This window comes from Dromaius novaehollandiae, chromosome 13 (genome assembly GCF_036370855.1).
Source record: "Dromaius novaehollandiae isolate bDroNov1 chromosome 13, bDroNov1.hap1, whole genome shotgun sequence".
Lineage (NCBI taxonomy): Eukaryota > Metazoa > Chordata > Aves > Casuariiformes > Dromaiidae > Dromaius > Dromaius novaehollandiae.
Window position 1 is genome coordinate 22,063,904 of NC_088110.1, and position 23,122 is coordinate 22,087,025.

General features: G+C 55.3%; 2 protein-coding genes across 2 annotated transcripts; both read right to left on the reverse strand.

Moving 5' to 3' along the window:
* Positions 1-12,094: 12,094 nt before the first annotated feature.
* FOXL1 (forkhead box L1) lies at positions 12,095-13,526 on the reverse strand. Its single transcript, XM_064519763.1, has 2 exons — positions 12,851-13,526; positions 12,095-12,715 (listed from the first exon to the last, which is right to left on the reverse strand). Exons 1-2 carry the CDS (start codon positions 13,390-13,392, stop codon positions 12,382-12,384), a joined length of 876 nt encoding a protein of 291 aa, XP_064375833.1. The 5' UTR covers positions 13,393-13,526; the 3' UTR covers positions 12,095-12,381.
* Positions 13,527-14,274: 748 nt separating this feature from the next.
* FOXC2 (forkhead box C2) lies at positions 14,275-23,122 on the reverse strand. The gene is made up of 2 exons (XM_026092571.2): positions 21,156-23,122; positions 14,275-14,984 (listed from the first exon to the last, which is right to left on the reverse strand). The coding sequence occupies exons 1-2, from the start codon at positions 22,533-22,535 to the stop codon at positions 14,940-14,942; spliced, it is 1,425 nt and encodes a 474-aa protein (XP_025948356.1). The 5' UTR covers positions 22,536-23,122; the 3' UTR covers positions 14,275-14,939.

Sequence of the window (23,122 nt, forward strand, 5' to 3'; positions counted from 1 at the left end):
TTAGTCTCGGGTGAGCTGAGCTCCAGCTCTTTCTGCCGTGCTGCAGAGCTGGGTGGGGAGAGCAGCTCCAGCCCGTGTAAATCTCAGCCCCAGGCAGCCCCGCCAAAGCGACCGACCCCCTTGCGCTCGCTGGCTGCTGCTTCTCCCTCGTGAGGACAGAGGCAAAAGCCCACCGGCACGTGGGACTGAGCGGGAACCTTGAAAGGAGGTGCTCAGGAGCAGGTCCTGGCTTCCTGAGGTGGGATATGGCAACGCAAGTCCTCCGTGACTGCACTGCAAAGGGGATGTAGCCAAAGCCTGCGGCAAGGAGCATTGCACTGACGGCGGTGGGGAGCCAATGCCTGCACCCCGGCAGGGCTGCTGAACCTGGCACCATGCAGAGCCACCCAGCACCTACTGCTTTCCCATCCAGCAAAGGAAGATGGGAATGTTTCACGGTCCCCTTGGGTGCTTGGGATGCTCCAGTCCCTCCTGCCTGTAAAGAGATCACAAGTCCAAGGCAGTTTTTTGCAGCTAGTACACAAGATCAGTCCTTCACTTCCCTCTGCCATCGGTCTTGGCTGTCACCCACTGGGTGTAAGCAAGAGGCCGGTGATGCACGGCACATTTTAGTATTCTCAACAGATCAGTTCTTTGGATGGATTCCTCCACTGGTCATTAATATTTGGCGTCAACTGTCTTTCTTTCTCATCCATTCCCAGAGACAAGGAAAAAATTTCCCTTCTTTCCACGGATGTATTTATGTTCCCCATGGAAATTCTTCTCTATGATATATGAACTATTTTCAGAGAAGTTTAGCAAAGTCTAAATCACAAAGGGGAACAAAACCTCTTTGGCGTGAGTTCATAAGGGGAAAAGTTGGGATTGCAGTGACCTGTAGTGTGAATTTTTTTTTTCTCGAGTTTAAGTGTTATTTCCATTCAAATCTCTCATAGCTTTGACCATAAATAAGATTTCTGAATAATCCTCAGTTTTTGTCCCGATATCTACCTCCCTTAAAATTAGAAGGGAATATTTAGGATCTGTCAAGATGATAGAGTGTCCTTTATGGTGGCCGAATGAAAGAAAGAATATAACTTTGGAAGTAAGCAACATGCTTTTCTTCAGCGTAGGATTTCCTCCGCAGAGACATCATCACAGACTGTCAGAAGCTGGGCAACTCTCCAAAGGTTAGAGACGGGGCCAAAACTTATAATTTCTGCTTTACAGAGGGCCATTTCTGTCTCTGAGATTTTAAATACTGTCTCACCGCAGCTGTGAAATTCAGAGCTTGCAGATTGCAGCTAGTACAAGGCATTAGTTTGCCAGTCTGGGATATGTCATAGCTAGGTCTGCACAGGCTATTTCTAGTGAACTAGCTGGAAATGACTTTTCAAGAGCGAATGCCAGGACAGGCACAGCATAATCATGCAAGACGAGCGACGCAGCAATCGCTGCAACGTCCAGCGTGGGAACGCTCTGCTCCGCAGCCCTCCGCCTCCGCCGGTGCGCACAGGGACGTCTCCGTGGAGCGCCCACACCAAACCACCCTGCAACCCACTTCCCAGATAAACCTCCGCTTCCCCTCGGCTTGCCGAGCGGCGTGTGGTCCTCCCGGCCGGGCGGGCACCTCCGCGCTGCGGGAGCTGAGTCACGGAGCTGTCGTCGTGGCATCGTGTGCAGCCCGGGACACAGAGACCATTGTGCGAGGAGCTGCGCAGCGGCACGGGAAGACGTGCCGGCTCGGAGATTTCACACGTGACGTTCCCACGTTGCAGAAGGTCACCCTCTGCGTCCGCCAAATTCCTGCTGTGGGACCTAAGTCAGGGAGAGTTAACGGAGAGGAGCCAGGCGGTTCGCAGGCCACCCAGGAGGGATGCATAGCTTAGGTGACCCAAGCGATTCTTTTATTAGCTGAGGATGAGCCTGGGGTCTAGCTGCCCTTGACAGTCCATGGGCAACTTCACCCTTGATGACGGAGCAAGCACCTGTCTTAAGCGCAGCGGGGATCATCTGAAGATATGTCCCTCAAATATATAAACTGCCACGTCCACATCTCTGCGTCGTGTACACAGGAGCCGCAAAGATTTGCACGTGACGCTGGGTGCAGCTGTGACCTCCCTGTTGTGCCAGAGCACTTTTATCAGTGCAGTGCAGTCTAGGGAGAAGCTGAGCCTGGGAAAGGTCGGCTTTGCCCGCTGTGCAGCCCAGCCCGGCTTTCCAGGGCAGTCCTTTGGGCCAAGCCTCAGCTGCTGTGCTTACCCTCCCCGGGGTAAATTGAGCCAGGGCTTTTGAGTTCACAAATGATGCTCTAAGCACTGCACACACAACCACACACGCACACAACATGCACAAACGCACACACAGGAACCCCCAGTTCAGCCGCTCACAGATCCTTCCTGACCTTGGGAGATAAGTGGAGATGGATTTTCCCTTGGACATCCTTATTGTGATAGAGTTTTGGAGGAAGAGGGCAAAACCCTAGCACTGATCCAGTGAAGTTAGTCTGGGATATATTTTCTTTCACAAACTTCAATCTATCTGTGCATTTTCGTAATGATTCTAGATCTTGAAGGAGCTGCCTATTAGCTTCAGGGCCCTTTCAGTATTTTCAAGTGCCTCCAAACTGCTTCTTCATGTTTCCTCTGTAGCTTAACGTTCCCAGGGAGAAACTTCACTTCTTAGATATTTGAGAGCTATTTTATCCTTACTGATTTCTATTATCCCTGGAAGGAAAGATTAGCACTTTTAAATAAGCAGCAAGAATATGCAAGCATGATTATAAAAGCAGCATATCTTGTTTGGAGACCTGATGTTAATGTCCTAGCATGGAAATCTTAAGGAGTGACATTAGATTAAGGGGAGGCAGAGCTGTAACATGATGTTGCTGCAGTTATGAATTCCTGTGACTCTGAAAGGCCACAGGGTCACTGCTATTCATCACCACGGCTGGCTGGACAAGCAAGTGAAAAATCCTGGTGGAGAACTGGTTCCTTAAAGCAAGCTGGGTGGCATGAAAAAAAAAATCATGCTTTTCCTTTCTGAACTGGGGCAGGGCGGGGTAGCTCATGTGCATGCACAAGCGCATCCGTTTCTATCTGTGTGAGAAAGACAGGAGCTCAGGGGCCACTCTGGGACGGGAGGTAGTCACGTTATGAAGGACGCTCTGGAAGCAAAGCAGGGTCTGAAGGAATCAGACGTCGCATTTCAGCCTGCTCGGCTCTGCTTAGGGAAAGATTCAAAGCAGCATCACCAGATCCTGCTGACGAGCAAGTCTGAGTGAACAACCCACCGATGCCCTGTTAGATGTTTGTCCAGACAACATCTGAGTACTGCAAATTAAGCACTCAGCCAAGCCCACCTGAGCCTCGACATGGGGAAAAAGAGAGTCCCTCTCCAAACCCCAGCTGCGGCCCCTCCAGACTCTTGGCCCTGTGGAAATAAGACTGGTGGGAGTGTCCAGAGCCAGGACCCTGGCTCCACATCTGGAGTGGCAGGGGAGCACCTCCAAAACCAGCTCCAGGTCCTTTCTCGTCAATGCATTTAATTACGCAGTTGGTTACTCTCCACCGAAGTTGGGATTCTGCGGCTTGCATAGACCCTGCAAATATTTGCTCTCTCAGGAGTTCTCTGAGAAAGATCTCGAATTAAAATACTTGTTTTCTCCTCTGTCAAGGGATTTCGGTTGGGATTTTTTTCCCCATCACTAGAGATCATACATGGATAAGAAAAGAAACAGTCCATAAGACTTCAAAGGACTGACTCATCTCTCACTCCGGTCTTGGGCTCGCTCTGTTCAGCCACAAGCCTTTTCAGGCAAAGGTATTTTTGTGGGCTTTTCTACATGAATGCATTTTGTACTCTAAAAATTTATTTTCTTAATTTTATATAAATTAAAGATAGAGTTTTGTTCAGCTTTGCTTTGCTAACAGATGACCTGCCGTTTCCTATTGATGCTCAAGACATTAGTAAAATATCTCTGAAATAAGCTAAGAAAATATAGCAGGTCAGTCAAAGGTTTCAAGACACCCATCACACTGCAAAGGAGCACAGAGCAGCTAGGTGCCCAGTTTTAAGCTTTAACGGTCTGCTACTATTTACTTTCATTAAATCCAGAGTCATCTGGCTTAATTTGGTTTGCCTGGAATTTACTTCAGGATAATTTAGAGTAGGATCAGAGTCACCAGGCTTTTTTTCGCTCTCTCTTTTAGGCTAGAAGATGATAATAATAGAGGATTTTTTTCCATGAAAGCATATGCAATTTCCTCCATGGCCATCCAAAACAAATAATCAGGAGATTTCCCCATGTTTACAGTGGGGCATTCTCCTGACCTCCTCTGCAAAGGTCTTTAAGAGAAATCAATGCAAAATACTCAGTAAGAAGTGGGTCACGATTGTTGTTGTTGTTACGCAGAGCCCAATCTGAAACCAGACACAACGACTGAGGATTCCTCTTTGCTATTTTCATGACAAAGCAATTATGTTCAGCAGTAGGCACAGTGAAATTGAAAATTTGGTTCATATGCAGAGAGATTCCATGTTTATTAATAATCACTGTGTCCACATTGTTTATACCAATTCCAAATATAAGCTGTAGTGATGTATAAAAACCTTCCTCCTTGGCATAATTGAGTCAACATGACCAGCTCGGCTCTCCCACTTTTTAAACGACTGCAATTATGTCAATGCAAAACTGATGGCTACTTGAGCTTCAATTTGCAGTGAAGCATCGGATGGACAAAAGGAAGGCGACACTTTCATATCAAATAGGAGAGAACAAGGATGATGAAATACAGCCTTTTGCTGCTCTATATATCTACTTTTAGGGAGGTAGATGTTATCGGCTGCCTGCTCAGCCCCTCGCTCATTAAAGTGCTGCTGCGGTGAATGACGGGTGCGTGAGCGGCTGAGACAAGTGGAAAGACAACCCCGGCGTTTGAGAGAGACGAAGAGCTCCTTACGCGCTGAATGATCACAGATCCATTACATGGAGTCTAATGAGGGGGCTGAGCCAGTACAAATACAACTGTTTAACAGTTTATTTTAACCATCCAATGGGAATGACGTAACGTAAAAGGATTCACGTTGCCAACAATCTTTTTCTCTCTTCCTTTCTTTTCTTTTTTTTTTTTTTTTTTTTGTTCCTTGCACGGTATTTGTTAGAAATCAGGATTTTCCTTAACTAAATGTCTTGTGGTCTCCTTAGCTTTGTTTCTTAACAGGGTTGTCTTTAAGTTAGTTTTCTTTGGCTTCCCAATAGAAGAGTAACAGATTTCTTTTGAAGTTTTTATTGATGAATGAGCTCCTATAAATAACTCTCTGTGGCAGCAGCTTGATCTCTGAGTTTACTCTGGAATAATAGTAGCAATGGGAATGGAGGAAATTTATGGCAGCATGACATGAAATAGTTTAATGGGCTTCATACTGTTTAACTTAATCTTTACAGATGTAAAAACAGAAATACAATTATTTTAACAACTATTATTACATATTGCCTTTCTAATGAAAACAGCAACTTAGTAAGCAGTTTGAGATACGTAGTGAAGAGCTAAGGGGTCCGTCTCACTGCAGAGCCAGGAGTGAGTGCCCTGGGCCGGCGTGTTGCCGAGCGTCCGTCTGACGGGCTGGGGGGAGCGCGAGGCACGGGGAGGGAAGTGGGCGCGCGGGGCTCGCCCGGGGCTGGCCGTGAGCTGGTGGTGCCACGTGTCACTCCGGCCGCCCCGCCGCCGGCACGAGGCTCGGAGCAGGTATTACACCCCCACCAGCCCTGCCCGCTGCCACCCCTAAATGACAGAAAGGAAGGAGGGAGGTGAGGAAAACCAAGCGCACGCTTCCAGGCTCAACCCTCTCCGATACCAACGCGTCAGCGTAAGGAGCGCAGAGTGCAAATAGTTTTCCAGGGTGTGTTTCGCCCTGTCAGCTGCAAGCCGCCTAAAAAATCAGGCATTCAGGCTAAGCTGGTGGTCCGAGCCTCCTCTTCGGCGCAGGCTGAAGCCGGACGCCAGCCCAGGGCTGCTGGCCGCATCCTCCTCCTTGCCCTGGGACATCTCTGTGCAGCAGAAGGAGCTGGTGCTTCTGGAGAGGGTGTCCTGCCCGTGGTCCTCCCTCGGGTCAGCCTTGGCTTTGCGATGACCAGGGAGGTGTGTGGCTCTGCGATGGGCTGGTGTCCCACGCACGGGCAGGCTGGCGTCCCGCGCAGCCGGTGTCTTGGTGGCACAAGATGGCTTTGCTGGGGCAGGACGGAGACTCACAGAAGACGACGCTGTAACCTGACTGCAGTAAACCAAATTCTTTCATTCACAACAAAGCAGAATTTAACTGCTAGCATCACAAGTTCGCTCTTCTGCCCTTTATGGGTTTGCTTGTTTCTCCAGGGTGATGTCACATAGCATCAAGATGGCCCAGACATGCCTCTTTTCCCGGGGTAAACTCGGGAAGGTGACGCCAAGAGAAAGAAGAAAGGAAAGGAAAAGCTCTAAAAATCGTAGTCTTCTGTCCAAGTGGATAGAGTGTCGTAATTTTCAATTAGGCAGGCTCGCTTCCTACTTTAATCACCGTACAGCTGAGTTAGATCACCGTCACGTAAATTAGGTCATTGCACAGCTCCAGGTCTGGCGCTTAGCCGGTCCAAGGCTGTAAACAAGCGCTAGGACAAATGATCCCGTTTCTGATCTCACGCCCACATCCCCCAGGTGAGCTTCGCCTGCCGCGGAGCGGCGCGGGGGGCAGCCGGCTCCTGGAGGTGCTGCGGGAACGCCGGCCCTCGACCCAGCCGGAGCGCTGCGGCGACCGGCGCGCAAGGGGTGGGCGTCAGGTCCAGTCCCACGATTACCAGGAATAGCACAGGGCCTAATTCAAATGCAAGATTTCCTTCGCGCAGTTTGAGTGTGGCCTGCAGCCAGCTGCCGCTCCGTTGTACTCTTCAGGGCTTTGCAAGGAGCATGTGTAAATATTGAACTATGCTAATACGCTGCATAATTTTTATGACAATAGTTGACTGCTATTAGTGTCGTTTTGTCCTGGAGGGAGTATCATTTAAAATGAAATTACAATGAAAATTACTAGTATTGTGTTTTAAAATGTCTATCTGGTGGGAAATTTGCATTATTCATAATGCTTTCCAATCACTAGAAATTGCCCGTGCAAGAAATAACTTGCAAATTCTTACTTGATTTCCAAAAATGTGGGAAAGTTTATTTATTTCTCCATGCATTCCTGATTCGCAATGTGCTCTCTAAAAATGTCGCTAAGATTTAGGCTAACCAAGCTCATGCTAAATTTAGCAACTATATTTTAAATAAACATTCTTTACGCTTTACTGCACTGGCTTTGAAGCCGGGTTAAAACAAATTGCGTTCACATGAACATTAACAATGTTTTACTTTGGTCTAAGTGAACATCTGAATTAGTAATAATGTATTATTCAGTAGAATCTGAAAATGAGATTTAAGAGATCTAATTCAGCCAATTTAGGAAAGGCTCCTAGAAGGAATACAGAATCAGACCAGTATTTATTTTCAGAAGAGCCAGTTCTGTTCCCCTTGACCACACAAAATTCTCTTCTGGTCTTTTATTAGACATTGCAAGCTACGAGCCTCTGAGAAATCAGCTGTGATTTAGCACGCATTGAGCTTGAGGAATCTGGCCCATTTTAAAGCACTTAATGATTTGTCTGGATAAAGCACTAAAAATATACTGTAGGGAGCAATTATGCAATGTCCAGACTGATGAATTGCATAACCTCATAGACCTTTTCCATCTGTAACTTCTCTAATTCTGTGATCTCGTCTTCTTGCTCTTTCACTTAAAATCAAATACGTGATCTGTTTAATATCCAAAATGTTGTCTCCCGGAGGACCTGTTTTCTGCGCGCGCAGGGGTATGAATCAAGCAATGCAGCACATCCTTCTCCCCCTCACGTTTCTGGATTTGGCTGCTCTTCACAGCAGGCTTAAGAGCGGTTAGCAGAAAGCCAGCAGAGATCTTGGTGTGAAAAGAGATGCTCGCTCTACTATGTGCCTTTCTTGGTAAAGGATGAAAGGAGAAGTAACTGTGAAAAAAGAAAAATTAAAAAAAAAATAGAAACAGTTACGAAGTCCCTTGGAGTTATGTCACCTTTAAAGCAGACGCAGAGACAGCCACGCACGTTGAGTGACAGCCCCTGAGAGCAGCGTCTGCACACACATAAATACTTGATTTTTTTTTTATATGCTATGGGGCCAGCTTCAAGCAAACACACACTTCTGCGCTCCCGCAAGTTAAAATTGGCTACATAACTCAGAGACGTGCCACCTTGCTCAGCTGGGGTCGGTCATTCCTCTCCAGTGGAATGGAAAGGCACATGCATCGCCCACACAAGGAGTGAGCTGTTTATACTGCATCACCGGCTATTTTCTATTTTTCTTCACAGTATTTCAGACTCATGTTTATAGCCGAGCCGGAGAGGTTGGGAAAGCCAGGGGGAGGATTCCAGGGATGAGTTAAATAGTGGGTGGCAGTTCTGTGTTCAGCTATTGCTTTTTTGGTTGTGGAACAGGTGTGAAACGACTGACACCGAATTTTTGCAGCTTATCAAGTCATTTATGTTGGTCTGACACATTGCCCGTTTTGCATTGCACCACGCTGAAATTCGCAGCGGTGGCTACGTAGAGAAATAAGGATGTGCAGTTAGATACAAATGACAGGTACCGGCGTATTGATACGTACACTTCTTTCTCTGCACTGGTATGCTATCATTTTTATTGTACCATTACTTCTGCTGTTCTGTGTATAAACAGATGACGTGCTAAAGCAGTGTGTGGTTAGTCATTCTGCATGTTGGCAACGAGACCCTTTTTCCTCGGTATTTGCTCCCTGCAAGTTACACTGATTGCCTGATCCCAATTCACTCCAAACTGCCACTCGTAACTATCTACTTGACTCCGAGTTCAGGCAAGCTGGTGTCACCTTTGTGCTAAGCCTATTAATTCTACTCTTGCAAGTGAAACTGAAATCAGGCCCAGCGTGGTTTTTAAAGACTGCAGCTGTGCTGGGTCCCATTCCACTACGGCAAAACAGAAATAAAATAAAATGTCACCATAAACAAAGCCCCGCAGAAAATAAACTCTCATCGCATCAGAAAGAGAGTGAAGTCTCAACAAACATGTCTGCGACAAAAACATACATCATGTACCAGTCGAGCTGAAATCCCAGTTTCACTCTCCTTCCTTCAGATGATTTGCTCATTCTTGACCCGGACCTTAAGAAAATGAGAAAGTTACTCAGCCATTTCTTTTTATTATTTTCTTTTCCATCGTGGTGCAAAAATGAGGGGACCTGGCACATATTTGAAAGGCAGGCGGGTTTGAACCAGTAAAAAGAAGTGACCCTGTAAACAATGCAAAATTATTTTGTGAAACTTTGTACCGCTGAGGATCCCGGAGGCTTTGGTGGTTTGAAAGGAGGGGGGATTTTCCACCAGGATGAGGGGGGTGGGCTTAGCTTGACCTTGGAAAGCCAGGACACCTGCAAAAGGCAAAGATCTGCCACTAAAAGCTGCTCTTCTGCAGGAAGGACCATTTCTTCCTTCCCCTTGAGGTGGAGGATACGGGATGGAGGAAGCGGTGGCAGTGGCTGCTCCCTGTTCCTCCTGGGCTCTAGATACACCTGTGCGGGCAGAAAAGGAACGAAGCCCCGTCTGCAGCTCCAAGAGGCATTTTGGGAGCTATCATGGGAGCTGAGGGGTCCTGAACCTGGGGGGACACAGCTGGGTGCTGAGTTAGGAGAACGGGAACAGCAGAAGCTGATGGCACAGGCAAGATAGTGACAGCATGGATCTCAGGGACTCCGCGGATTCCTTTGCCGTCCCTGCGCTGCCTGCACGCGGGAGGACACGCTCGTCCTCAGCGGCAGCAGCTGCTGGCTAGCGGCGTGCCAGATGTGCACAAGGTCCCGGGAGGGTGGCACGGCTGCACCCGGCGGTGACAACGGGGGAACTGCCCCATGGCTTCTGGGCGTATCCACAGCTACCTCGGGGGAGGTTTTTTTAGACAAGCGAAAAGGTTCTTCTGGGCATAAACCCCTTGTGATCGAGAGCATAAGTGACCACTTCCAGGGGCAAAACCCTTCAGTGGGCCAGGCTGAACAGAGGCCAGGGAAGCAGCTTCTCCGTCTGAAGCCAGCAACACTGGCCACCCGTGGAAATGGGCTCTCGAACTAGATGGGGACCTGGCCTCATGCACTTCCTCGGAGGCAGGATTAACCCTCACCTCACCCACGGGCTGAAGTCCTGTTGCACACAGGCAGCTGGGGGTGGAGGGGTGGCCTGGGGTCTCGGTCACCGCTGGGCAAGAACTAAGCAGGGTCTTTCCCCTCCCTACCCCAGCTGCTTTCCATGAGTGATGGTAGCACCAGGACTCCTAAAGGACTTGTGACACCTGCCCCAAGCCTTTACTCAAAACCTCCTGGCAACATGGCTATTTATTTAACTTGCTGTAATACCTGTCTGATTACATGAGTGGCACTGTAAAAACAAGGGATTTCGAAACTAGGAGCGTTAACCCTCTTAGCATCTGCACAGCCCTGTAAATTACGGTGGGGGCACCTGTGGCTTTGACTGGGCAGTGACGTCTTCACTTGTGCAAGTTCTTTTTTTTTTTTAATTCCGTGTCATAGATTTTAAAAATGGACCCAAGAGGTATTTAAACAGGAATTTCCAGAAACAGAAAATATGGCAAGGATTTTATGAAAGGCTGTAGCTGTGTTTGTCTAGGGTTCCAGCTGTGGAAACTCAGCACCGCTTCCCACCCTTCAGGGATTTTCTGCACTTGCCCCCATCACAGTCCTTGGCCGAGTGCTGCAACGCTCTGCAGCCCAACGCCTAGGCCAAACAGCAAGACAGACTGGCAGCACTTTCGGGGAGGAGGCGCTGACCTTTCTCTGGGAAAGCTGGAGCACAGCTCTCTTGAGAAGCACAGATTTTCAATAGTCAAGGTGTTTACCTAAGGGCAGGCTTTTCTGGTGGGATGGGGTGGGATGGAAGGAGGAGAAACAGAATCGCCTCAGGAAATGTTATCCAGGTTACTAGGAATGGATCATTTCCTAGGCCCCTATTTTTAGCCTCTCACCTTTTGCCTTCTCCTGGCAGCACCTGGCAGCATCTTGCCATTACCTGATATTTGTCCTTCAAGTCCCCCAGAGCTCCCTGCTGCACCCAGGCTCGGGATGAGCGTTGGAGCTCCGGCAGGGATGCCAGCCAGCCTGCGAGCCCGGGAAGGCCCTGCTCCGCTGCCCGGCTCTCCGGGTTCGGAGGCAGAGACGAGCTCAGAATGAGTCAGCCACGGTACTGGACAAAATACTTTTATTGGATATAGGTGTGGTTTCATAATGAAAATTGAGAATATAGATCTTTTTCCCAAAGGGCGTTTATCCACGAATATACAAAAAGCCTCTATTTATGGCAAAAATAAGAAATATTCCTGTTTGCTCATAATGTGTCTGGATTCTTCATTCTTTAAGAAAAAATAAAAAAATTGAGAAGCAGTTCATTTCTTTTTTTTTTTCCTGGTAGTTGCCTGGATTGTTAATACAGCTCCTCCAAAACGCCAGGATCAGCTTCCACGACCCCGGTTCAGTCTTTTTTGGTGAGAAGCAGCTGATCCCAGCGAGACATGGAAATGGGCAGCTTCTCCCTGCTCAGGACGTGGGTGTCTGTCCGTCGCCCTCTCTCTGCTCAGCTGCACCAGTGAGACAGAAACGCTGTCGCGATACTCTACAAGTGCCAGGCAGGAAACCAGCTCGCATTAACGCCGTGAACTGCATACGGTGCCGAGTCAAAGCAAGCACGGCTGCCCGGGAGACGGGCTCCTTTCGCCCGTCCTTGCTTTAGCTCCGTTTATTCCGGCGACCTGCCTTTCGCCCGCTCCGAGGACCGGGGGGCAGCACCTCGGGAAGCGCTGGGTGCAGGCACCGGTGGGTATTAATGGCCAGACAAAACACAGCCCCCTCCCCCGGGGATAAAAGGGGCGGGTTTGGTTTGCTAAAGAAAAGGGAGGAAAACCGGCGAGGCGAGGGGCTCGGCGGAAAGCAGGTCCGGGAACCTGAGGGATGCAGAGCCCGAACCTGCGGGAGAGCCGGAGGCGAGCGTGGGAACCGCGCCGCCGCTCTCCGCCGCTCCACCGCCGCCGTGGGAGGGAAACCGCGTTACCTGCGCAAGCCGGTCTGCCGGGCAGGCAGTCGCTAAAGGGAGCTCCGCAGCAAGACGTGCCTTGAAAATGCCCTGAAATCCTGAGTCACCTTTACCACCATGTTTTGGTCTTTACCCGCTCGGTGAGGTCTGAGTCCGGTCTCTCCCTCCCATCCTGCCCCCGGGCCGGGAGCAGCGGCTGGACTGGAGGGGGCGGGGGGGGCACAATTCCGGGGGAACTACTGGAAATTAAATACCGTCTCGGAGAAGTGGAGGGGGAGGCAGGAGAGGAAGGGGATGCCGATGTGATAGAGCCTCCCGTGCACCTGGGAGTCGAGCATGAGCGAGGCGTTGAAAGCCGGCCCGAAGCTGCCGCCGGCGACGAGGGAGCCGCCGAAGCAGCCGACGGGGCTCTCGAGAGCCGCCTTGGCGGCGGCCCCGGGGGGCGGCTGCCGCAGCCCCTGCGCCAGGATGCTCTCGATGCTGAAGCTGCGGCAGCGCGGGGCGCCCTTGTGCGGCGGGGCGGCGGCGGGGGGCGGCCCGGCGGGGGCCCCCCCGGGGGCGGCGGAGGCGGCGGGCGGCGGCGGCGGAGCGGCCTCCCGCCGCGGGGGCCGGCTCTCGGCGGGGCCCGGCTCCCCCCCGCCGCGCCGCCCGCCCCCGCCCGCCGCCGGCTCCCCGCCGCCGCCCGCCGCCCCCCGCCAGCGCCCGCCGCCGCCCCGGGCCTCGGCGCCCGCGTCCGGCGCCGGGCTCTGCCCTCCCGCGCTGCCGCGGGGCCGCCGGGGCTCCTCGGGGCGGCCGCCCGGCCCCGGCCGCCGGCCCTCGTCGGGGGCCGCCGCGGCTTTGGGCTTCCTCTTCCTCCGCCGGTAGTTGCCGTTCTCGAACATGTCCAGGCACCGCGGGTCCAGGGTCCAGTAGCTGCCCTTGCCGGGCCGCCCCTTCTCGCGGGGCACCTTGACGAAGCAGTCGTTGAGCGAGAGGTTGTGGCGGATGCTGTTCTGCCAGCCCTGCTTGTTGTCGTGGTAGAAGGGGAAGCGGTCCATGATGAACTGGTAGATGCCGCTGAGGGTCACCTTCTGCTCCGGAGCCTCCTTGATGGCCATGGCGATGAGGGCGATGTAGCTGTACGGGGGCTTCTGCGGGGGGTCCTGCCGGGAGAGCACGCTGCTGGGGGCGAAGCCCAGCGCCGCGGGGAGATACACCATGGAGGAGCTGCCCATGGGCGAGAGGTGGCTGCTGTAGAGGTGGCTCATGGCGGAGGGGCCTTTAGCTCCGGGTCTTCCCCCTCGGAGCGGGGAGCGGGGACAGGGCACGCCAGGAGCCCGGGAAGAGTCCACCAGGGAGCTATTTGTGCTAGCTCGGATCCCAACCCTGCCTGAACGAGCTCGCTCTGCCTCTGTCCCTGCTTCATAGCTCTTAAAAAAAAAAAAAAGTTAAATAATTGTTGTAAGTTTGCTATTATATGTTGACTTAGCACTGGAAAATAAATTGTCTCTGATAAACAGTCGTTTGTGTTCTCAGCCCACCCACATTAATTAAAATTTCATTGCTACAAAACTCCAAGCTCTCTCCACGTGTCTTGCTGGTACCAGCCAATGGTCTCCGGGTTATTCCTTCATTTGTTTATAGAATTAGTCTGTTGATAAGTCTGCCCACCCAAGTCGAATCAAGCTGTGTTTATTTGGAAAAATTTCCGGGCACCCAATATATAAACGCACTGATCTGATGTTTGAAATATCACGTCCACCCTTTGACGCTGTAAGCACACACAGCAGAGCAGGATGTGCACTGCTGGAGCGCGGGGAGCGGCGGGCAAGGAAGCCCTGGAGGAAAAGCGGGGTATTAAACCACGGGGGAAAAAAGGAGAGGGAGAAGGAGATGGAGCAGAAGAGAAGCAAACGCCGGGACAGGGATGAGCCGCAGCGGGGAAGGAAGCGGGGCCTGTTTCTGTCCCGGGGAAGGGTTATTTGGGGGGGCAGGTGCTGGTGGCCGAGGTGCGCAGCCAGCTGGAGCTGCCCGGCCCGGCCCGGCCCCGGGAGGCGGCCGAGCCCCGGCGGGGCCAAGCGGGGGCTCCGCGGCCGCCCCGGGCGCTGCGGGCGGCGCAGGCCGGGCTCTGCCGGCCGAGGCTCCCGGGGGGCAGCGAGCTGCCTGAAAGGGGAATTTGGCAGGCGCTGGGAGGAGGGTCACTATTTGTGAATACGGGCCTGTTGCTTTATATTATGTACTTTCCTGTTTATAACAAGGAGGGGGATTATAACAACTTTACAAGTGCACACAGCTGGCCGGTGCTTACATTAGGAATTTGTGATGCTCTTTTTCTGTATAAACGTCCAGGTTTGGGGCTGTGTTTTCTGTTGTTGGTTTTGGGGTTGTTTTTTTTTTTTTTTTTTAATTTACTGATGTAACGGTTTGGATCCGAGGCCCCGAGGGATTCCGATTCGCCTGGAGGTGTCGGCTCTTTCCCCAGGCCCGGGGGGCTCGGCGGGGCGCTGCGTTGGAGCCCCTCGATCCTGCCCGCGGAGCATCACCTCTCTCGGAGAGGGAAGACTGGGGGGGGGGGGTGGATCCCCCCTGTATAAGGCCCTGGAAATAAAGCACGAGGCGTTTTCTGGAGGTCGTGGATGAGCCAGGCTTCTTTCAGGAGAGGGAGCGCCAGTTCTGAAGCTGCCACCTCTCTGGTCGTTCAAGGAGGTCTGGCAGGGCCTGATCCAGGGGATGGGGGCTCCGGCATCCTCTCGTGAGCCTCCTTCATCCTCCCTCCACGAAGGACTGTGCTCCTTCGGAGAGAAACAGCCCGTCGCTACAGCTCCTCGCCCCCACGTAGCGACCACGGTGAGATTTTTACCTGGAAGGGAAGAGGTAAAAGCCGGGCTCGGGGTGTCTCCCAGCACACCCCGGCCTTGGCGAGGCCCTCCCGGGACCTCCCTGGAGGCTCCCCTCCTCCCACCTGCCCGTCGGGTTTCTCGCCCATTTCTGCTCCTATCCCTTCGTTTTCCGGGTAATCCGCCGGGCGAGGACGTTTAAGCCCGGGGGTAAACGGCAGCGTGACTGCTTCGGAGCCGCAAATGGTTTCTAAGAGCTTTAAGACACCACGCGTACACACGAAACACAGAGGGGGTGTGTACGGAGGTCGCTTCTCCACGAGGGGCTGGGGGAACCTCTCCGCTCACTGGCTCGTCCCAGGCAGGAGGAGGCAAATCCAGCCCCGTTAACACCGCCCATGCCGGTAACGCCGCACCCGCTGCGCTCGGTGCAGACACCCGCCGGCCGCCCGGACCTGCCGCTCCCCCAGCACCCACCCGGCGTGCGATAAATGCAACAAAACCTGGAGTAAAACAAAGCGGGGAGGCGGAAGGAGGGCCCGGGGGGCAGCTCTCCTCGGCAGCCCCCCGGCAGCATCCTCGCCCGGGAGGGATGAGGCAGAGCCCAGCTCCGCTCGCACGTCCGACACCGAGCCGGCACCCTCCAGGCAGCCTGTGAAGGGGAGACCAGCGCCGAGGATCGCCCCCCATCCGCCCTGCACAGCCCCCTTCCCACCTCGGGTCAGCCCCCCGCTCCTTGGGACACTCCGAGCACGAATTATTAAAGCAATAAACACTCGCGTGTACGGCAGGAGACAGGCACACGGGCTGCCCCGCTTATTCCCCACCCTTCTCCCCCGGTAAAATTGTCGCTTCCTCCTTTCTTCCCCTCTGCTCCCCCTTTCAGCGGTAGGAAATCCTTGGAGGCGGAGATGCGGCGCTTCTGCCTGGTCGTTGCTCCCAGCTCACGTGCTCCCCGGTGTCTTTCTCCCGCCCGTGGCGTTGCTGGAGCTCGCCGCGTTGCCTGCCCGGAGCAGCCCTCGACAGCGGTGCAACCGGGGCGGCTCCTGCGGCTGCGGGGCGGCCGGGGAAGCGAGCGGCTGCGAGCGAGCGGCGCGGTGCAGAGGGACTTTGCTGTTGTTGTTGTTGTTGTTGTTGTTGTTGTAGCCCTTCCCCCGAGCGGAAGAAACGCGGGGCCGGCGGTGGAGCCGCTCCTGGGCGTCTTTCCCCTCCTCTCCAGCTGACAGGCCCCTTTTAAAGCAGCGGCGAGGAGCGCTCCGGCCCGGGGTCCCCACCGAGCGGGGCATCGATCTGTGCTCCCCACTCAGCTGCAGCCCGGCCCGGGGAGCGGGGCATCAATCTGTGCTCCCCACTCCTGCCACATGCCAACCTGGGGAGCGGGGCATCAATCTGTGCTCCCCACTCCTGCCGCAGCCCACCCGGGGAGCGGGGCATCAATCTGTGCTCCCCACTCCTGCCACAGCCAGGCTTACCCCGCTGTGGAGTCCAGGCCTACTCAAACCCCGGAGGGAGCTAAGCGAGCCTGGAGCATCTGGGTTGCTCCAGCCCCTCGGGGAGTTGCTTCAGACGGGGTTAAAACCCGCATGTTTGAACAGCAGCATTCGTGTGTTGCTCCCCCCAGTCCCAGCCCCAGCCCCGAGTTACAGCCTGGTTCACAGCGCAGAGACGGCCCGGTTCAGCCGCTGCAGGCTTGGGCTGCCTTGGAAACCACCGCACGGAGGGGCCCGGTCAGAACAGCCAACCCCCCGCCGGGGCGACGTGCACGGCGCTGCACAGCTGCAGCGTCTCTCGACGCTAGCACGGCATCGGGCAGGGTGGGGACAGGTTTCTTCCTCTCCCGACCTCCAGTGCCTGCTACGCACTTTCTGCAAAGCCACCTCCGAAGTGACAGAAGAGCTAGCGGCCTTCCCCAAAAATGTCCTTCTCCAGAGCCTTCCCACGGTGGGTCGCAGAGCCCATCTAAAACGTGCCGGAGAGGCGGGGTGGCTTTTGTGGGGGACAGATAACTCCATGCCTGTGTCGTGCTTCACCCTCCCTAAAGGCAGTGTGTTTTACCCGGGTGCCACAGCACCAGGGAAGCCGGCTCGCTGGGCCGGGCCGCGGGACCTCGGCAGCGCGGAGAGGGGACAAACTGGAAAACTCCCGGGCCTTCCCCTTCCAAAACGCGGAGCCGTCTGGGCTTTCACACAGGTTTGCACATCCGCAGGTTAATGGCAACGCCGCAATAAAAACCCAAGCACCGTCCTCGTCCACTGCCCGGGACCGCGCTGGGCCCCGGCCCGGTGTAACCGGCCGCAGAGCAGCCTTCAGCTGCCCCCGGGGGGGCAGGTTTGGCCCAACGACGGTGCTGCGCGGGGATTTATGCCAGTCTTTGGGCTGCAAGGGCCTGCAGGGCCCGGTCCGGCCGGGTTTGGGTGCAGATGTCACCCTGAGTACTAGGAGGGTGGGCTGCCCCCGACGGGGGGACGGTTGGGGGTTGGGGGAGCATCGGGGATGGGAAAGGCCACGTCGGGGCCAGGTCGAAGGGACGGGCTGCCTATAGGCGCGCTCAGGGTTGCTTCCTCCCTGCCTCTCCGGCTTGGCCTGGTTTAAATCACCTGTCGCAAAAACCGTCTCATCGCCCCGGTTAGTCGCCCCTGGCTCCTTCCTCCCCAGATCCGACCACGGGATTCGTGTGGGACCCCCGAGGGCCGCCAGCGACGGTCCCTCCAGAGGAGCCGGGGGCGGGGGGGGGGCTGTGAGACTGCTGCCTGCTTTGAACCCCGTCTCTGAGCCTTTAAACGCGGCCCCGCATTTAAGGTCCCTCTCAGGGGACTGTGCCCAGCGCTTGGCCCTCGCCTCGCCTGCGAAATGAGCTCTCCGAAAAGGGCTCCCCGGGAGAGGCCGTTAGAAACGGGGCCGAGGGGGCTGGTCCCGCAGGAGGGGGGGCAGGCACGGCCGAGGCAGGGCCCCCCGTGCCAGGGGCCGGGCGAGCAGCGCCGCGGGGTCGCCGGGCCTCGACGGCGCTGCCCAGAGCCGCCCGGCCGGTCCCTGGGCTGGGGCTGGGGGAGGCGGCGAGGGGCTGGAGGGACATCGTGCCCTGGGCTGGGCCGGGCCGGGGGGTGGCCTGATCCTGCAAGCGCCGGCGGAAAACCAGCTCCCGGGCCCCTACTGCTCCCAGTGCCTAATAGAGGGCTTTTATTTTTCGGCCAAGCTGCTGAAATCCTGCCATTTGCAAGGGCAGAGGGGAGGGGGAAACGAGCGGGCACACGGCAGAGCCCACCGTGCCCTCCTCACTGGTCCCGCCAGCAGCCCCGGCGCCCTGCCACCACCAGCCGCGACCGCCGCGACAGGCGATGCCGCCTCGAAGGGACCCGGCCAGCCGCGGGGAGGGACCCGACGGCGGCAGAGGACGGAGTCGGCTCTGCGGGGTCAGAGCCCTCGCTGTTGCCCTTAGCCGGGAGTGGGGGCACGTCCTCACCTCGACGGGGCGGAGGTGCCAAATAAATAAATAAAAAGGTTTGCAGGACCCACCCTGGGCGAGAGAAGGGACCTCCGAGCCCGGCTACGCTGCTGCCCCCGGCGTGGCCCCGACGTGCCCGCGGTCCCCCAGGAACTGTCCAGCAGCAGCGCGGCTCCGGGGGTGGCAGAGCCCGCCGGGGGCAGAGGCTGGGGAGAACCGGCCCCAGCCCGGCACCGCAGCCGAGAGCCTGCCCCGGCCCCCCCGACGGCTAACCCGAGGGGAAGGGCCGCCGTGCGGCCCCGCACGCGTGGGAAAGCGCCTCGGGCAGCGGCAGCGGGCAAAGTCCGCTAGCGAAAAGCTCGGGGAAAGGGGGATTTTAGGACGGGAGAAAAATTCTTCTCCGCTTTAGTTTTTTTTTTTATCCTTCTCTCTTTAAATTAGCACTTTGGATTTTATTGCAAGAAAAAGAAAAGAAAGAAAAAAAAGAAAGAAAAAGCACTCTCTGCGAGCCAGGAAAAATGGCAAGAGTTTTACAAGAATGTTCCTTAAAATACAGATCTAGCGAGTCTCGGACATTTTTTCTCATTTAAACCGAGTGTTTCAGTGTCTTTTGCCAGGTTTCTAGCGCATATGAAATTTGCCCGATCAAAATCAATTTATGTCATCGATTTTAACCGCCTGCTACGAGTCTAACTGCTCTGTAACCCAGCCGCGGCTGCCGCTATATTCACCCTAAAAAATGCTGGGGAGGTGGGGAAGGCTGGGGCAAGCAGAAAGGGAGCGCAGGAAGGCCCGAAAATGCTGCCTTTCGGCCGCGTTTGTTGCGGGCGTTATTGCCCTTCCGTTGTTGGACGGCGCGGTGCCGCTGGGCGATCTCTGCAGCTGCGAAGCGGACTGGGCTCCGGGGAGCCGGGCTTGAAACACTCCGAAAGAAATGGAGCAGTTTCCCCGCTAAAGCCGGCTTCAGGCTTTGCCAGCATATGATTTTAGGATTACTCTTCGCCTACCCTGCTTGCATTTCTGCAAGAGGCTAAAGTGGCTTTTCAGCGATTTGGGGAAAAGGAGGGTTCCTGGCTCTAACGCGACTTCTGCCAGCGCCAGGCACTGCGAATAGGAGCGTAGGCAGATAAAGAAGAGGTTAAGGCAGCCACATCTTCATATAAGAGAGCATGTAAAGCTCTAAAATCACTCTAAATGAGCTTCCTGCTATATTTTTAGACTCCGCTACGAGTTCTGGTTTAAGGGATAGCCCGTGGCAGCCGCACCAAGCCGCAGCGTTTCGGACCTCCCGGAGGAGCGGGGGCTGCTTGTTCGCTTAAACCGCGGCAGCTGCCCGCGTCGGGCCCGGCAGCGAGCGGGAGGCGGGCAGGGCGCAGCAGCAGGCCCGCGTTTGCAGAGACAGAGCAAGGGGGAAAGCGCTCCCTCGGCCGGCACCCTCGCTGCAAAGCCCTTCTTCCCTCCTCGCGTTTGGAGGCCTGGGAAACCTCCCCCCCCGCCCCCGGTTTCGAGCCGGCCGAGGGCCGCAGCGGGGCAGCGCTGGGCCCCGGCCCCGCTGGGCGATGCCGCCCGCCGCCGCCCTCCGCGGGAACCAGACCTCTCCCAAAAAAATAACCGTAATAAGCCTCTAGGCTCCAGGAAAACGACTGTGTTTCAGAAGCAACGAGTCCCGTGTTTTCCCGCACGAAGGAAAGGCGAAGGGGAGAAAACTTGCAAAAAAACACGTATATACACACACAGAAGCGTCAGACTTGGAGCAGGAAAAAAAACAGCATGGATTTATTTTAAGGTAAGTACAACAATTAGGACCACATAAGACAAAACGAACTTTGAAGCAGATTAAAGCGAATAGTCCTCAGGAATGGTCAAGGTGAAATCTATTATACAAAACATCACACGTTGTAAATAATAATAAAAAAAGTATCAGATACTTTGTCCTTTTTTTCTCTCAAAAATCCACCAGCAAAAAATAAATTATTTCCTCGTCTTGCAAAAAGAACAGCTCTAAAATGAGAGAAACTCTATTGCATAATTGTACACAGAAGAAAAGGAAGAAGAAGAAGAAGAAATCACTTGTCATTAATTTGGAAGTTAGAAATTGTTGGGCGACACAAAAATAATCCAGTGAACTCAACTTTAAATATTATATTAATGGCTCTGAAAATTAGCCTGATTAGAAATCCACACATTTTTTACAGCACAACAGAGAACTTAAAAAATACCCAGGACATATAATTATATATATATATTTATATATTTTTTTCTTTTAAATCGTATAAATGGTCGCTGCGATATTGGTCCATAACTTATTTTCTGAGACTCCCTATACTTTAGCATATAAAATTTGCCACTTTGCTTAGATAGACATATATATAGACTTCTTTTTTTTTAATCATTTTTAGGAGCGATCCCTTTTTCAAGTAGAATTTACTTGCCGGGAATTTAAAGAGGACCGAAACAGGGCTCGGGATCTGCGAACTCCGTGGTTCCCGGGTCCACCGAGAGGCTGCCAGATCTTTCCTTACGCGGTCTGAAGTGTTGGTTTGGCGGTGCTTTTTTCTCCCTTTTCCCCCCCCCCCCCCTGATTTTTTTATTATTATTATTGCTATTTTTTTAATCTTTTTTGGCGGGCGGCCCTAGGCGGCGGAGGGGCGGCTACTCAGTACTTAGTGCAGTCGTAGGAGTAGGGGGTGGCGTGGCGGTACAGCGAGGGCGCGGAGCGGTAGGGGAGCTGGCAGGTGGAGTTGCTGCTCACCTGGTGGTCGCTGAGCGAGGCGCCCTCCATGCCGAGCCGGTGCGAGCCGAACATCTCCCGCACGTTGGGGAAAGTCTGCTGCTGCGAGCCGAAGCCGTGGCCGGGCAGGTGGCTCAGCTCGGCGCCGTGGTTGAGGTACCAGGGGGCGGCGGGCTGCGCGGCCGCGGAGGAGCCGCCGCCGCCGCCGCCGCCGTGCGGGTGCCCGGCGCCCAGCGCGCCCTCCTGGCCCGACGGCAGGCTCAGGGCGCCCAGGGGCGACGGGGCGCCCGCGGGGTGCTCCGGCAGGCCCTCCTCCAGCGCCGCGGGCGGCACGCACATGTGGCCCGGCCGCTCGCCGCTGTAGAGGCTCATGGCCCGCATGCTGCAGTGGTAGCTCCCACTAGTGTCCAGGGCCTGGCTGCACGCCTGGCTGTAGCCCGACGGCTGCCCCGGCGCGTAGCCGAGCGCCAGGCCGGCCCCCGGGCGGCCCGAGGCCGCGCTCACCGGGCTGAGCTCCGCCGGCGGCGAAGTCCGCAGCGTCATGATGTTCTCCACGCTGAAGCCCGGCAGCCCGTTGCTGGACGGGTGGTGCTCGGGCAGCGAGCCCTCGGGGGAGGCCGCGGGCGGCGAGGCCGCGCTGCGGGGGCTGTCCCGCAGCGCCCCGCCGCTCGCCGGGCTCAGCGTCTCCACCTTGGTGATCACGGGCAGCTCCGGCGAGGCCGTCTCGCTCTTGATGACCACCTTCTTCTCGGAGGAAGGCGCCGAGGCGGAGGAGGAGGAGGAGGAGGAGGCTTCCTTGGGGAGGTCGGCGCCGGCCAGCCCGGGGGGCTTGGGCTGCTCCTTCAGCAGCCGCTCCCGGGCCTCCTCCTTCTCCTTGGACACGTCCTTCTTCTTGAAGCGTCGCCGGCGGCGCAGGAAGCTGCCGTTCTCGAACATGTTGTACGAGTCGGGGTCCAGGGTCCAGTAGCTGCCCTTGCCCGGCTTCTTGTCGTCGCGGGGCACCTTGACGAAGCACTCGTTGAGCGAGAGGTTGTGGCGGATGCTGTTCTGCCAGCCCTGCTTGTTCTCGCGGTAGAAGGGGAAGCGGTCCATGATGAACTGGTAAATCCCATTGAGCGTGATCTTCTTGTCCGGGGCGTTCTGGATGGCCATGGTGATGAGGGCGATGTAGCTGTAGGGCGGCTTCACCAGGTCCTTGGGGGCGGCGGGCTGGTGCGGGTGGTAGGGCCCGTAGGAGCGCCCCATGCCCGCCGCGTAGGGCTCGCCGTGGCCCGAGTAGACGCTCATGGGGTTGGCCATGCCGCCGTACGTCCCCGCCGTCCGGTAGTAGTTCTGCTCGCTTAAATACGGCACCACTCCCAAGGCGTTGGGGTCCGAGACGGAGTAGCGAGCCTGCATCATGGAGAGGGCTTCCCCCGGCGAGGCGAGGAGAGCGGAGCCGCGGGGGGAGCAGAGGAGGAGGAGGAGGAGGAAGAGGGGCGATGGGTGGAGGGCCTCGGCCCCGGCGGGGACCCCTCCGCGGAGAAGGAAGAGGGCAGAGAGGGAGAGAGCGGGAGAGAAAGAGTCTCAGGCACGAGCTAAATCCCAGCGGGTCCTTTAGCAGCGGCACCGCAGCAGCATCCTTCAGGTCGCCGGGGGCAGGGTGGTCTCTGGCGGTCTCTCCCTCCCTCTTTATTACTGTGATTATTATTATAGACACCTATGTATCGCCGCGGTGGCAGAAACTGCTGCGGAAAGGGAGGCGGGCGGAGGGGGCCGTTCTCGCAGGAAAAGGGAATTAAAAAAAAAATTCAAAAGGAAAGAAAAAAAAAAAGAAAAAAGAAAAGCCTTGCGAAAACCCAATTCTTGTCACAACAACCACCCGAAATCTTCCGGAGCCGGCGGCGCCCCGCCGACTCCTCGCAGGCGGTGGGTGCGCGGGGCGCGGAGCCGGCGAGCTGCGCTCGGAGCCGCTGCGAAAGTTTCAAAACTCTCCCTGCTGCCGACGC